The following is a 16,128-nucleotide window of genomic DNA, read 5'->3' as shown; positions in this document are numbered from 1 at the left end:
CATACAGTCAGCATCAAAGGCAAATGCGAGTTAGGGATTATAATAAATCTGGAAAAAAAATCTTTCTGGTGCTGTTCATAAGGTTTATTAAAGTATTCTAATATGTGCTGATTTATTGTAATATAATGTGTGCTTATAATTTGAAATTTTATTTTAACATGCTTTAAAGATGTTATGGAGTAAATAGTGAGTGTGCTCATTTCTGTAACTTAATCAGATATGTTGTCACAAAAGTTTCAAATACATTCTTATTTAATTATGAAGAGGAAAGTAATTTTTCTTCTATTACTAAGGGAGCAATTTGCTTATTCCTCTCTTAATGCTTAATTCCTTTTATTGCAACTCAGTACTTCTTCTTGCAATATGCCATAACCTTATTGGCCTAGGATAAATTTCTTTAATTATTAATTCTATTAATGCTTCCATCACCTGAGGGAAATGCAGATATTCTGTTAATGATTGTGTTAATCAAACAGCTTTCTGTATTTCTGCACTGCCCAAGTTTATGTCATTATATTAACAGGCACAGGAGATGAAATTGGAAACTTGTAATATACTACAGATTGGATTAACTCATCTGTTTGGTGTAGACTGCTCGAAGACTTATTTTAGATAATTTAAAAAGATTAAATCTGTAAGACAGTTATTCTTCCTGACAGGATCCCTGAAGTCTTCAACTTAAGTCCAGTGTTCTTGTAAAGATTTTAAACTTTGCTCCAACTGGGTTATTCACATACAGTGTGGCCTGTGATACAATATATTACTTTGAGCAAATATATTTAAAAAAAAAAACCAACACAACAACAAACTAACTTCTTTATATAAATATATGTATATTTTTAAAAGGCCTTTGGATGTTGGAATAATTATTTTGCCTATGTAGTGTGATAATGGACATTAGACATTGAATATAGTACACCATTTTTGAGCCTTTTCTAGGTGTAATAGGTGCCATAACTTCCCTTTCTGCCTTTTTTAAGGGTTTGATGTTATCTAGGCAGTAAATGTTGATTTTTTTTTTTTTTTTAAAGGTTGTTCAACCACAAGATAGTTTTGTTGAGGTGAAGAAGGGAGTCTTTGTGATTGACTTCTGTCCTGGGGTTAGTGCAGACCCTTCTGGAAGTAGTGCTGGTACCTTTAGCCAGGAGTATCTCACATGCAGCATTGCAGGGGTACCACAGCACTTGGTGGGATTCTCAAATACCTATTGCTTGCTTAAAAAGATTGTACATTATTCACCCTTTTTTTTCATGTGTGCAAGACAACCAGGGTATTTTTTTACATTCTACTAAGACCTAAGACCTTAAAGCAGCTAAATTTAATTGGCCTTTTTGTGAAGAGATGATTGCGGACAAGAGTTTCAGTATCTCTGTGCTTGGAAATCAATACCTCTGTGATCCTTAATCTTCTTTCTCAGTCCTGAGAGCTTCATAGAAGCGCACACACACACGATAAAAAAAATCCTCAGAAAATTCAGCAAAAATTCCATAAGCTTTTTGTACTGTGTTTGGATAGTGCTTTTTATTTGAATAATAATGCATTTTTTTGCTGTCCTGCTTTGCTTAAATGACTGCTTGCCTATGTAAGTAGGGAAAACCTTTAGCTGTCCCTTCAGCATGCCTGTCCTCTAAAGTTATCATGAAAATAGTTTCAACATCTCGAATCTTTTGGCATTTGCTGGGAGGAGGGTGGTCCTTTGGTGCCCTCATCCTGCCAGATGTGGCCCATCTGGCAGCCAGTGTTGAACCCTGATGCAAACCTGGTGATACACACCCAGACCAACCTGTCTGAATTCTCAGTTGACCTGTCAGTAGATAATTTCCAGGTTTGTCTCTGTGCTTGCCAAGGTGGTTGCTCAGCTAATCCTGTAGTGCAGATAGGAAATCTCTGGAGGACACCCTGACCAGTGAGCACAATATTTGGGGGAACAGTTGCATTCTGCTTAGTAAATTTCCTTTACGTATTGAATTAAATCCAAACATATAATTACAACTAATTTTAAGCATCATGCCCTCCCTGAAATCCCTGAAATGTGACTTCAGATTGTGTACTTCCTATTTAAAAGTTGATTAAATTGATGCTCTATCAGAAATTTGATCAGTGCCACATATATGAATTTCAAAACAGTTATGTGATAATTTCTGTAGGATCCTTTATTTCAATTGAATGTTTTTCCTATAATTATTTTTAATTTTATTTCTCAAAAAGCAGTTGTTTTTGTCTCATAGTTGATAAGAAATTATTTGCAAAGGAGTGAAGGGTGGTTGGTTTTTTTGATGATAGATTATGAATAAAATTATGCGCTGATGCCTACTAAGGTACGAATGTTATGGTGGGAAAGAAACTAAACCTGTGTTTACTTGTGTGTTGTTTTGGTTTTTTTCCAGAGATTTGGTACAGTTCCCTAGGGAAGATGATGTAGACATTGCAATGAAAATTCTGGTTCAGTGGCATTCCCAAGGCCTGGAAGATGTCCGGCTGGTGAATTACTCTGTTCTGCTTGACCTACCAGGCTCTTCTTCAAACACAGTAACTCTGAAAAGCAGTGGTGAATGCTTTTATCCGAGTGGACAACAGTGTAGCAGAGACCCCAAAACACTTCATAGCCAAGACCTCCTGTACTCGTATGCAGCTTACTCTGCCAAAGGAACTCTTGAGGTAATGTGACCATTTGTCTCTGTCATTTGTGGTGAAATAGAGTTAGAAAACACCAGCTTTTGTTGAACTTGACTGGAAAATGGCACATAGGATCATAGAAGCATTTAGGTAGGAAAAGCCCTGTAAGATTATCAAATCCAGTCATTAACATGGTGAAATGCCCAGCCTATTTTAAAATAAGCACATTTGCATAAAATATGATGTGGCCAATCTTATTTAATCTTACAATATTAAGTCAAATTTATAAACTAGTCAGACCCGAATGCTTCATGAGATAGATAGATAGATAGATATAAATTAATTTTTTTAAGTATCTGTGTTTATAAATTGTCTTGGGTATAAAACTCTGAAAGCTGTGTCTAGAGCTACACTTTATCTTGCTGATGTATGAGTGCTACTGGTTTGAGGGATGCTTGTAGGAAGGGCATGCAGGATGAGGCTTTCTGCACTAAGGCAGGTGGGAGTGCTGGGCTAATACCTGGAGCTCCTGAATTACGGTTGTGGATCTCACATACTTTCTTTTATGACAACTCAGTTGACACATCTGCTCTGTTTCCTCTTGAAAACCCCAATTTGTAGTTTCATTGTACTGTAGCTTTTGTTGGGAAGTTTTGTCAGCGAAAAGATCCTGCCTATTGGGATTTGTTACTTGACAAGTGAAAGAAGATCTTGGATTATCTTGTTTTATCCTGTTTACTGTCTTCACTGCCTGCCTTCCTTTAGATCCTTTCCAAATACATTGGGGGTGCACAAAAGGATCATAATTTGTTTGCTTTCCTAGCTGAGATAGTATAAATCTCAATAAATATTTCTGAAATATAAAAACTGCAATTTCTCTGCTAACTGCAGCTAATGTCTTTCTCCTTTTTACAATATTGTATGTTATTCCAGTGTTGCAGGAGGTTTTCCGTCTTACCTTCTTTTTGATTTAAAATTCATGTTTGTTTTTATGACTTAGAACACTATTATACCATATAGGAATAGATTTTGAATTGCTTTGGGTTTGGAGGAACCTATTCCAAAATAACTTTATACTTTCTGAATATCTTAATATTTAAAATTATCAATTACTTCATTTCTAACATAAAAATACAACTGTCATGTATTTTCCTCTTGCTTGTGACAGTGTCTGCCCATAAGTTTTATTGATAACATGTAAAATGCTGTGGAACTCTTGCAATAACTCAAAATGGGGAAAGCTGCACAATGCTAACTAAACCATTGTATAGACTATTAATCTAATTTTGAATTTTTGACTGTAGGAAATATGAGGACTGGGTAGAAAGTTTCTCATCTTGAAGTCAGCAAGCTTCAGCTTCTTTTTCTTAAAATCATTGAAGCTTTTTAGTCCTAGAGAGGAGCAGGAATGGAGTTCTTGTTCTTCTTCGGGAGAAAAACTTCTCTCCATCTCTTGTTTTTGTGTACTGACCATGCATACTTTCCTGAGTCTCATGAGCCCCTGTTCTGGAGATCTGTCCACTTCAAAGTTTGCTGTTAAGAAGAGAAATGAAGTAGGCAAGAGGAGATCCTAACCTGCATGATGTATGCTTTAACTTCTCCATGGGAAATAAAAAGGACTAATGAACGGGTTTTCCTTCTCATATCACTTAAAAACTCTATATTTAATATTATTTTCTCATTGTAACTTAATAAGAGTAACTGTAATGAGATAAAAGTACAGTTGTGACCTTTAAGGTTTTATTTCATAAAAATCAATGTGTTGCTAACCAATTCATCAGATTAAAGGAAATCCAATGTTCCGGGAAAAATCCTTGATGTTATTACCAGCAGCACATGCACCACCTTCCATTATGTTTCAGGGCAGTTTTCTCTCCAAGTTCAGCAGAAACGAGGACCACACGCACTGTACTAATCACAAGGGTTGGACCTTGGCTTTGGCAAAACTCCAGACTTGTTCTTGAGCCAAAGTGTGACTCTCTGTGCACAGTTTTACAGTCAGTTCTTTGAGACACCTTAGCACCCTTACAAAACTTCAGATCTGTTCTTTTATTCTTTAGAAAGTCTATCCAACACGTCCTGAGTTCTAGAGTTTTGCCTAAAAGGGAAATTTCCCCAGTTGTTTGGGGTACAGATGAGTTGGTAGTGATCTAAGCATCCTGACTTTCAATCCTGTACATTAATCTCTATTATTTAAACTAATGGAAGTAGAAAAACTTTAAATGAGAAGTAGCAGGTGGTGGCTGTTGCTGGGTTCAGCCTTCAGAAAGTGACTTGACTGCTTGCGGTGGATCTACAAGGCGCATATTTTGAATATCCTGCTGTGGGTTGTGATTGCAAAATCATGAGGGCTTTCCTGTGAAAAGGTATTTTTATAACAGCTACTCATAATCTGAATAATTTTCTTTCAAATGTGACACATCCTTAGCAGAAAATTCCCATTATGTGTCACCTAATCAGGTTGAATTGCTGATACTGCTTCAGTGCTGCTGCTTCATTGTATCTCATTTGTCTGTTTGGTTTGCTAGAAGTTCAAGCAGATAAAACCATTAAGCTGTTGCAGTCTGGCTACCAGCAGAGCTACAGCTCTACCTTCACGTTGACAAGGTTATTTGTAGAACAGCAAGGCTCATTTTCTTTGACCACCTGTCATGTCCATTCATCATACGGCCATTGTGTATGAGCCACCCAATTTGTGCTTTCTGGTAACAGTCTAAACAGCATTTGTGAGTAAAAATGTGAGCATTTGTGATCTGAAATCTACTTCAAAAACCTACTTAGTGCCATTGTGATGGATGGTGCACTTTACTACTTCTCTATATTTCATCAGGCTGTGAAAAGGTGACACTGTTTACCCATCACAGTGACAGGCAGGGCAGCTTACAGTTCTGGAGAGGGCTGTCTAGTCAGTTTTGAAATAGATATTGTAGCAGTTATGTAAATAATATCTCGTAGGCTAGGTCAGTCTAAGGCAAGAATGACATACGTGAAATATATTTTTATTAAAACTTAAATATCAGCCACCTTTTATGGAGTTTAAACCTTTTGTCTGCTTGATGAAAGCAGGAAAGCTGTTCTGGCCAACAGAGTGCACATATAAATGGAAATTACATTGCATCAAATTTATGCATTAAAGCAAAATGCATTGTCAAATGGTATGTAGCCAGTCTGAGTGTAGTGTGGTGAATCCGAATGTGCTGCTCCCTGCCTCCTCAGTGTGTGGTGATCCAGGAGCTGTGTCTGTGTGTGCTGTCACTGGTGGAGAGATGAGCTGGGGAACCATCAGTGAGAGGTGATGATAGGAGGATGTGAACCCCCAGAGATCTGGTGTCCCTGTTCAGCACCTGGTTGGTAAGTGGTGTCAAGGTCAGCACACCTGTAGCCCATCTGTTGACACACGTGGTGGTGATCCCTAGAGTGCAGTGAAGGATAAAGAAGGGTATGTTTTGGCTGGCAGTGCAGCAGGAGGCTGGGTGGTACTTGGGGCATCTGGTTTAAATCAGGCCCACTGAGTGCAGCCAACTTTAGGATGAAACATGTTCAGTTTTGGTGTTCAAAGTTTGTCTGCTCTGTCCCGTTTCTTTAGCAGCTGTAGAGACAGTCTAAGCAGAGGTAATGGTTGATGTGTTAGGACAGCATTCAAGGACAGACTAATTAAAGTAAAATGAAGAATATGTTTGCTTTGTATTCCCGCATTTTATGAAATTATGTTTGTGTGAGCTTAAGTTTTTCTTGACTTCCTTTCACCTTAAATTTTTTCACTCTCTTTTTGTGGAAGAATTAAGGAACTTTTGAAAATCCTAAGTCTGCTTTAATACTTTAACTCAGATATTTAATATCCTCTGTTATATGGCATAATCTCATACTACACTACACTGCCTCTTACTGGAATAACTGCTGCCAAATCCCTGTTGGTTCCTTTGCTGCTTCTCTGTGCTTTCTTCTTTTTATTTCCTCGTGGATGCTTTCAGCAAGCCCAGCAAAAACATCTCTTTTCTTTCCTGGACCTCATATACTGAAAGGACTATGTTGGTTCAGGAACCAGAAGAGGACGCAAGAAAAGTACAAGTACTGGCATGTTCTTGAAATGGGAATGCATATGCAGGTGGGGTTTGATGGTTTCATGGACAGAAATGCCCATCTCTGAGGCAGTTCTCCCAACACCCAACTATGTCTCTTTAGTACCTTGACCCCTGCTCTGCTCCTGTTTCCCTGCTCAGACTTCTCTGCTGTGTCACCTTCCTTCCCTGCTGGCTTCCATGTTCCCTGTTTCTATCAGTTTCTCTGTTTGCAGTGTCTGATGTGAGACATTTCTACTCCCAACTCAGCCAGTGGTATCTTTGATTAGTTTTAGAGGGGCGTCAGGGAGCAGACAAGTGAGAATTCCGATTGCTTGCCTCTATCTACAACATGCAGAAGAGATTCTCTGCATCTGCTGCTCGCATATCATCCTGCTCCGCTTCATTTGTTTTGGTGACATTTTCTCAGCTGTATGAGAACCCACCACAGAGATTAATGCAACCTGAAGCAATATGGGAAGTACAAGCCCATCTGTTAAGGTCACTCAGTGATCTTCCCACCATTCTTCAGTCTTGGCAAGTTGGAATAAGGGAAGCAGGACTCAGATTGCTGTCAGATCCTCTTTCACAAGGAGGGGGTCTTGGTCACTTCTTACCGGATACCCCATCTTCTTATGGCTGTGTTGAGATGTCTCTTTCTCCCCATCATCCCCTTCTTTCTCAGGTCCATCACTCTGCAGGAAGATGGGAGTCTTGCTCTCCTCTATTGCACGTCCCTCTAAACTTTCCCACTCCTTCCAGGCTCCCCACTTGTGTGTCCTGCAGTCCCTCCCCCTCTATGCTCAGGTTCACAGTGCTGCAGCCCTGTTTCCTGGCAGTGCTGTCAGCTCTCTATTTCCAGCTCTGCACCAAAATGTCTGGAGTTCCTCTAGAGGACTCTAGTGCATCGGGAAGTCCTTGACCCAACAACTTGCTTTCATTTGATTCGGTTTCATTGTACTGGAAATGTGATTAGTGCGCCCTTATTATCTTTTATCTTCCCTCCAGCTAATCAGTAGTAATTTCCTTAACAATATTTCCGAATTAAGATTGGTGTCAGCGGGTTGGTTTTAGAAAATTTTAAAATCTTCCCAGGTTATTTTTATCCCCAGGCAGAATTTCCAAATGAGCCTTCTGCAGCATGCTCACTTGCACATCTTGAATTCCAGAGGCAGAGAGTGCGGATAATTGAGATTAAATAATCACAGCATCTCTCCCTAAGTCGTTCAGTCATTTTTGATGGCACATTGGTGCAAAATATCAAGCTAGAGAGAATCTTGATACATGTGTGCATTTAATTCTTTTAGGCACGCCAAATTTAGTTCATTATTGTCTTTATTAACATTTTTTAAGATTTCTTCTCCAAAGAGACATGCACTAGCTAAAATGAATCCCTAGCAACTGAAATCAGTTTGCAGATGGTTAGGGCTATAGGTTGAATAACACATACACACAAATGAGAAGAATCATGTGATTTTTTTGTAACATTTAGATGTTTTAGAGGAGCTTTATTTATCTTTTATTTATAGAAGAGTTTCTCAGAAGCCTCTTCCACAAATAATCATAATTTAGACCACTGCTCTGCATACCAAGTAGGCACAGCAAATTTTCAAGACAATCTCACTAAGAATATGGATTTTAGAATAGACTTGACCTTTAAACAGAAAACAACATTCAACATTAACTACAGCATAGCTGCCACTCTGTTATAATTACATATAGAAAGCTGTGAAATGCAATGTGAAGGTTATATAATTTAAAATTGCAGGCAAGGGCTTCGAAAACAATCATTGAAGAGATGTCCTGCAGAACATCCTGTCAGTTTTCTGGCATATTTCACGTAACATTGAATAAATAAAGTTGTACAGTTCCCTAAAAATAATAGTAGTTCATCATGCACAAAAGCCTCGATTAATATTGCTGGAAGATTTTTGTGTCATTGAAGGGCAGGGTTTCAAACACGCAAATGCTGCTGCTGCAAAACCTTTTGCTGTTTTATACTTGTGAGTCAATACTGTGCTTACATTTTACTAATAAAATGTTAGTAATGACATTTTATTAATAATGTCATTAATAATAAATGAGATTTTTTAAGTGATAAAAAAGCAAAAGGTGAAAGGGTGAGGCATCTTGATATCTCAAGACATAACAGATCACTGAGCACTTCCATGCCATTGCACAGAATCAGCTGAAGGCACTTCTCAGTAAGGCCTCTGTACAGTATTTGAGGGGAAGCAATGTTGAACCATAAACATTATTTATATTCCAATTGCATGGTAAAAAACTAAAGGATGCAAACCCCGAGGACTTGAGAAGTGTATTTGGTGCTTTATTTGGGTTTTAGTGCACGCAAAGTTCATATTGAAATAAATGGGAATTACATCATTTTTAAGCAGAGATAAATTTTGTCTGTTACTAGTCACTGTGAGAGAATACAAGTGGAAGTAACTTCTGCAAATGCATGGATCTCTGAGAAATAATTTTCGTTTTTATTATCTTATTGTACAACTTAGCCCCAGTGAGTTGCCATCTCCTCTGCAGTTCAGTAGATATCTGGTTTGGTACCTACCCAGTCAGGCTTTTCTCATGCCCACTCTTTGATGATGGTGTTTGGTTCAAACCTGAATACAAACGTTCTCCAAGTCAAGTGGAAATCTTTCTGCCAAATCACAAGGCACATTTTGCTTAGGCAGTGCCATCTTATCTCTTCCTGTAATTTCTTCTGCATCTTCTTAGTAAATATGAACCTTCCAATAACATACCTGTGTTTTTTTCTGTTTAAGTTTGCAAGGCAATATTCTCCTCAGAGGAGGAATTCCAAGTAAAATGCTGTTTCTGCTGTGAGCTGTTTGGATTGGGTTTTAGGGATCTTTTTCTTTTAAATTTCTCTAGTATTCTGAAGTTTTCAAAATGCCTTGAAGGAATCTTGCTTGCACTGAAAAAAGCAAAAATTTTGCGCAGCAGAGGGACTATAAAACAAATATCAGCTTTTAAAAAAATTGCTAGGATGAGAAAAACATAATAAGAAACAACTATGACTAATATGAAAACAGTAACAAAATATTTTTGTGTTTACATAATACTTAATCCTTGTCCCTAAAACTACTTACATAACTTTATTGTTTAAAAAAATATAGTTTCATCCATTAACAGTAAAGAAGTGCTTAAAATGCTACTCAGTTCTGTGATAGTTACAAGTGACAGTAAAATAAAATATCGATTAAGCTGTTGCTGCTTTTCATTTTTTTAGTTTACTTTTGAGGAAGAGAAGCAAGTCCTAAAACATTTTAAGGAACATGAACAATACAAAAGCGTCTGTAATTGAAGGCAGATTACCTTTTACTGTGCATATACATCCTGTATCTGGGAGCATGGGCAGAGGGTTCCGACCCTGGCAGTCTCAGACATCAAAAGGGAACAAATCACTCTTCTTACATACTGCACTTGATTATTTTGGAAAATAGATAAAAAGTCTAAATAATGATTGTGTCACTTGGATTAAAGCTGGCAGCTGAAAAGAATCAGGAGGAACTATTTTAGTCTCCAATGCAGCGTGATAAATCTTACCAGTTGAAGCCTTAGCAATGTGTTTTATCTTAGGAGTTTTCTCTACCTACCAGTATAACTTCTGCAGTCAATATTGGACAGCATTTTGTCAAAATCTTAAAAAGTTTATTTCTTCTAATGTAATAATATCAGCTTATTGGATTCTTTTCTATGTAAGTCTCTTTTTGTCTCGTTAAAATCTTTTTTAATGTTTTGAAATGACAGTAGCACTGAAAATCCAAAACAGGTCTGAAGATTTCCTATCTCTGTGTTAGGATGTGGTGATATGAAGTACAAATATAGTCTTCTAAGATGAGCAGTTGAAAGAGTCGAAGAAAGTTCTTGCTAAAAAAAGAAAAAAAGAATAAGCTTGCCTGATGTTTAAATGTAATCTAAACTGTTTAAGGATAAAGCTGCAGTTTTAAGAATAATTTGGTGAGGACTGCAGCTTGTCTGACTTCTTTGTTGAAGATTTTTGGTATAAAAGAGCAAAGTATGTACCTCTCTAGAGACTGCTTTGAGGAATGCTCTAAACCCGGACACAGCCTTGGTACTAAGAAAGACCAAAAAAATGAAGAAGACCTCTCTCAGAGCAAAACCCTTTGAAGCAAATGTCTTTTGAAACCTTTTGGAGCGGGATGAAAAAAATGTGCTGCTGTGATAGAACTGGTTGAAAAATATATATAAGAACTGAATTCTTAAAAACGTAAAAAGGAATAAAAAGCTAAAAAAAAGGAGATCCAGATACTTGCCATTGGCAAGTCTAAGTTTGGTATCCAGGTGTTGTTGGCAGAAGTGCATTGTCTGTGTATGTGAACTGTCAAAATGCCAGAGCCTGTTCACTGGCTGGACTAAAATGTCCTGAGAAAAAGCTTTTGTTCAGAAATTCCCTTTTAAGCTGGTTGGAAATACAGCACTTCTGACTCCGCCTACCAGTCGCAATCGCAGGAGAGAGGTATCCTCTTAGAAATTAAAAAAAAAACAACCAGCAAACACTGAAAAACATCAGTGTGAACTCAATAAAGCTGAAAATACACTGTTCTCTTTTCCTAGGTTTAGGCATTCCTAGTTTTTTATTCTGTCTGATATACTGTCTCTTCCACTAAATATAAATAAATCTCATGTCTAACCTCATGTAATGAATATTAGTTACTGTGTTTATCTCACTCATTAAGAGGGCCTTAATGTGAATTAATTATGAGCTATATCAGTTCTGTTCTCATAATTATTTCTTGTGTTCCTGTGCTCTGCAGTTCAGAGAGAAGGTCACTAATCAATCACCAGGTTGTGACTGGCCCAAGAGTAGGTGTGCCTGAGAAAGAAGATACTTCAAGGAATTTATCTTCCTTCCACTGAATTATGTTACCATATAGAGTTAGTCTTGTCTCCTGAAAGATTCACTGCCTCACACTGCTGTCTTCAAGGGGCAGGCAGAGGTGAATAAGGATAGAAGAGGTCTGGCAATGGCTTCAACTATGAGAGAGCAAAGCTACTTAAATATGCAAGAGAGCTCCTGCTATGTTGTCAGCCAGGAGGGAAGTTTCTCTTACTGCAGGTCAATTATTGCCAGGCACGATCTTTACTTGGAGAATATTTTAGAGAATGAATTAGTATGAAAAGTTGGAAATTATATTGCTGGCAAAAGAATTACTGCATCAGTTTTCTAACAAAAAAATTTATTCAAAAAAATCTTTTTCTGTCTTCGTCCATGTTGCCCTTTTAACCATAAACTCCTTACATCTTAAGGCTGAAGGAAAATATTACAATTGTGTAATGTCAAAAACTAAAGACTAGAATGAGAAATTTTATAAGTATGGACAGTGTTAAGCTCAGGATCCAATGGATAAGACTGACTCTTTGAGTTGAGATCTTTCCCTGATGATTTTATTGCTGCTGTCTTAAAGCCTGTAGGGTTGTTCTCCTTGAAATAAACCTTCATAATTGTTCAATTTTCTCTGCAGACAATGAAGATAATTTGTTTACAATACATAGTGTTTGTAAAGTAGGTACCAAAAATGTAATGGCAAAAGAAGAAATAAGGAGGGAACCTTTTCAGTAGATGTTACAATTAGTGATAGTTGCTAGTGATGACCATTGTATGTTTTTTGTCTCGCCTATTGAATTTAGTCTCTTGTATTTATTAAAATTCAGGAAACACAACACTTGATCTCAGAAGAGGGACTGTTAGGGAAATGTGTGATTGAGTCATAATTTGTGGGAGCACGTACTGAGCTCTCTGTTTCTGGTTTCCTTTTGTTGGTTGTTCAGCATCTGGGGCAGGAGGGATTGTAAAAGGTGAAGAGAAGGAATTGAGCACAGATTTCTGTAGTAACTGATAGTTCTCTAATAATGTCCCTAACTGTTTTTATTGAAAATTGTACCATCAAGTACTATTACTGCAATCATACTGAGCATTTCTGTACTGCTGTGAAAGAGGCTGACCTGAATTCCAGGCTGTGTGGAAGACGAGGGAAGCTCTGTCCAGATCCGTCTCCAGAGCTCTGGATGGGCTGCACTGATGGCAAAGCTTTTGAATTAAACAGAAAAATCTATTATATGATAGCAGGTCAGGTTGCTCCTTCTTCCCACCAAGTCATCCAGAGTCTCTTCAGACTTTCCTGTATATTTTAGATAACGTGAAAATTTTTCCAGCTTTTCTTTTGTGATGCAGTTAACCAGGATGTCACTGCACAGGGTGAAGGGTTTACTGGGACCCTTTCTAGAAAGAAACAGCTTCTGTCCTTTGCATGGGATTTTTCCTTTTTCTTTAGGATTTTCCATTCCTGCTACGAGCACAGGGACCAACTTCACAAGTTCTCTGTGGTGCTTCTGCCCACATTTAGAGATGAATGCTCAAAATGTCTGTGTGAAATTTGGCATGGTTCAGGAAAACCTTCACCCTAACCTTTGGAAATACTTAGGATAAAGGCGAGCTACTAATTTTGCTATAGCAAGGATACCTGGCAGGGACCTATCCCAAACTTCCATTTAATCCTTGCTGTTAATTAATAAAACATTTTTTAAATGAAAGTTAGCTGTTTCTGAAAGAAAAGCTAAAAGATGTTGCCGTATAGAACCTTTAGAACTAAACAATGCAGACTGCAGTATCATGTTGAATGACCAAATGACTATTCCAAAATCTTGAGTGCACTTTTAAAAGCAAGATTTGAAAGCCTGAAACAAAAAAGAACTTTGTTTTCTTCCTGGTACAGTTTTATTATCTATGAGACCTGAATCACACATCATGTGTCTCTTGTAAGATAAGTCTGCTTCCAAAATGTTAGGTGACTGAAAAACAGAAATATATACTTGTTTAATCACATAGAGCTGAGCTGTTCTCAAGTATGACCATATATATATATATATACATATATATAGTCCTGGTCAATCATTTGGGCTACTTGAATTTGCTGTCACTCAAGCATATTCCCTGTTTTCACTGGAGTCCTTTTCTGTCCTCTGAATCTCTGAATATATTTGTAATTTTAGAACATATTTTCCCCTGTCCTTTTTCTACAGATGTAATTTATAGACCTATAAACCTGTGCAATGACTCAAAACAACAAGATGTCATTTTCCTTTTCACAACTGCATATTTGCTTCTGCAGGTTTGCTCAAATGCTGCTTTAACACTCAGATTTGTGTTTGAAACATTACATGCTTGGACATCTCTCTGATTATGTTCAAGTGCATGATGTTTGGCCAAGCTTTATGAAAGCTTTTATAAAAGTAAGTACTTTATAAAAGACCATTTATTATAATCTAGAAAATAGAGTTCTCCCTGAGATTTCTGAAAGTTCAAGTGTTCTCTAGATGCAGTGGATGACCTCCTCTTGTAGCCATGAATGATTATTTTCTTCTTTGAGGTAGATGCCTGTTTTATCATTATGTATCCATATACTGGCAGTAACAACATATGTTTTGTCTGTTTGCATAGCAAGTGTACACAGAAATCCAGCTAACCTGTACATTTCAGTTCACAGTGCATGTGCTACTATGAGAGTTGATTTGGAAATGGGCTCCTCATCCTATGAAAATTGCACTGTTTAAGAATGTGTTGTTGTGGTTTAACCCCAGCCAGCAGCCAAGCCCCAGAGAGCCGCTCGCTCCCCCACCTGTGGGACTGGGGAGAGAACTGGAAGGGTAAAGGCTGGAAAACTCCAGGGTTGAGATAAAGACATTTTAGGGAAAGCAAAAACCATGCACATAAGCAAAGCAAAACAAGGAGTTAATTCACTGCAGGCAGGTCTTCAGCCACCTCCTGGGGAGCAGGGCTCCATCACACCTAATGGAGACGACGGGAAGACAAACACCATCAGTCCAAATGTCCCCTCTCTTCCTCCTGCTTCCCCCCACTTTATATACTGAGCATGATGTGATATGGTCTGGAATATCCCTTTGGTCAGTTTGGGTCACCTGTCCTGCCTGTGTCTCCTCCCAACCTCCCATGCACCCCCAGCCCCCTCCTGAGCGTGGTAGAATGGAAAGCAGGAAAGACCTTGGCTCTGTGTAAGCCCTGCTCAGCAATAACAAAAACATCTCTATATGATCAACCCCAAGTTCAGCAAAAATCCAAAACACAGCCCCATAGCAGCTACTGTGAAGAAAATTAACTCTACCCCAGCCAAAACCAGTACAGTTCTGAATCATGAATTCTGAAGAGGAAGCTTACAAGTGGTAAGGCTGTTTTCTAGATATTTTTGTTCTGACACAGAAAAACTGACTCTAAATATGAAACAAGTGAGCTAAGTTGAAACACCTGTCTCTAGGAAATTAAAATATAAACGTATTATATGTTAGTTATGAGATTAGATATTTAGATTTTCCTTAGATTCTAACGCACTTTCATGTAGTGTTTTGTTCCAGTTGACTCACGTTCTGTCTTTAATGGTGTTTGCATTCACAGGGCATTGTTCACTGCACAGGATATGACTTTACTTCTCTGGTGTAGGTATAACCTCATGTTTCACTGTTGTTCACACTGAGCCTCTGAGCAGGTGGAGGGGAGCTCTCACAGTTCAGTTTGGTACCTCTCCTGCCCAGTTGAGATTGGATCCATCCCTACCAGAGCTGTCCTGCAGAGCCTGTTTGTATATAAGGTGCTTCTAAGGCACCTTCTGTAAAGTTCAAGCTTTTTCTCTAAAGGCTTAATGCTTGTAGCTATTATAGGAGGGAATGTCTGGGTTTAGTTCAGTGTATGATATAAGGGCCATTGAAGGAGGACACTCTGCAGCCTCTGGATGTTTTGCATTCATTCTCTGTGTTTCAATGAAACCTCCACCACACGGCAGCCCAGCCTTGAGAATTTGTTGAGTTCAGATGTAATGAGGCTGGACCTAAAACCCTTCCACTGAAAATTTTAAAGCCAAGTTTAAATCACACCATTATAATTTACTGTGTACATATGTAGCTTATGATTTAAGATCCCACATCACAGCTGAGTAATTTCTGTTTTGTTTAGTTTACCCTTAGTCTTTGTGATTTGTAAATGTATATTTGCATGAATAATTACCTCTAACTAAGCTGAACCAAGTAGGCTGGCAAATACAGATTACTGTTTTTTCTTAGAAAAGTATGATCAATGTGACTTTATGCTTTAGGGACTAATGGTACTAAATAGCTTTGCAGTTAACTCTTATAAAGAGGAGGATATAAATAATGTTAAACACAAATAAGAAAGAATCATTAAAATTTAAAATTATGTCACTAGTGAAGTGACAAACAATCATCACTGCTTAATGAAAGTTTGAAATAATAAAATTTCTGGTAGTATTTTAGACATTCAATGATCTCGTGTCCTTTAATGTTTTATAACAAAAGTCAATGTTCTTAGAGATTTTAAAATAAATAAATATCAGTTAATTGTGACTGAAAATTACAATATTTTATTTCAGAAACTTGAAAAGTT

At 37.7% G+C, this 16,128-nt stretch overlaps 1 protein-coding gene across 1 annotated transcript in view; it reads left to right on the top strand.

The window, feature by feature from the left end:
* NAALADL2 (N-acetylated alpha-linked acidic dipeptidase like 2) overlaps positions 1 to 16,128 on the top strand; it is a 238,439-nt gene that overhangs the window by 41,670 nt on the left and 180,641 nt on the right. Inside the window, exon 2 of the mRNA XM_027724653.2 lies at positions 2,388 to 2,658. Coding sequence (XP_027580454.2) covers positions 2,388 to 2,658 — 271 coding nt within the window. The remainder of the gene's footprint in view (positions 1 to 2,387; positions 2,659 to 16,128) is intronic.

This window comes from Pipra filicauda, unplaced genomic scaffold, assembly GCF_003945595.2.
Source record: "Pipra filicauda isolate LSUMZ 115617 unplaced genomic scaffold, ASM394559v2 scaffold9_size5747161_pilon, whole genome shotgun sequence".
NCBI classification, from domain to species: Eukaryota; Metazoa; Chordata; class Aves; order Passeriformes; family Pipridae; genus Pipra; species Pipra filicauda.
Note: the sequence above shows the minus strand (reverse complement) of the source record. Positions and strands in the feature narration are given on the sequence as shown.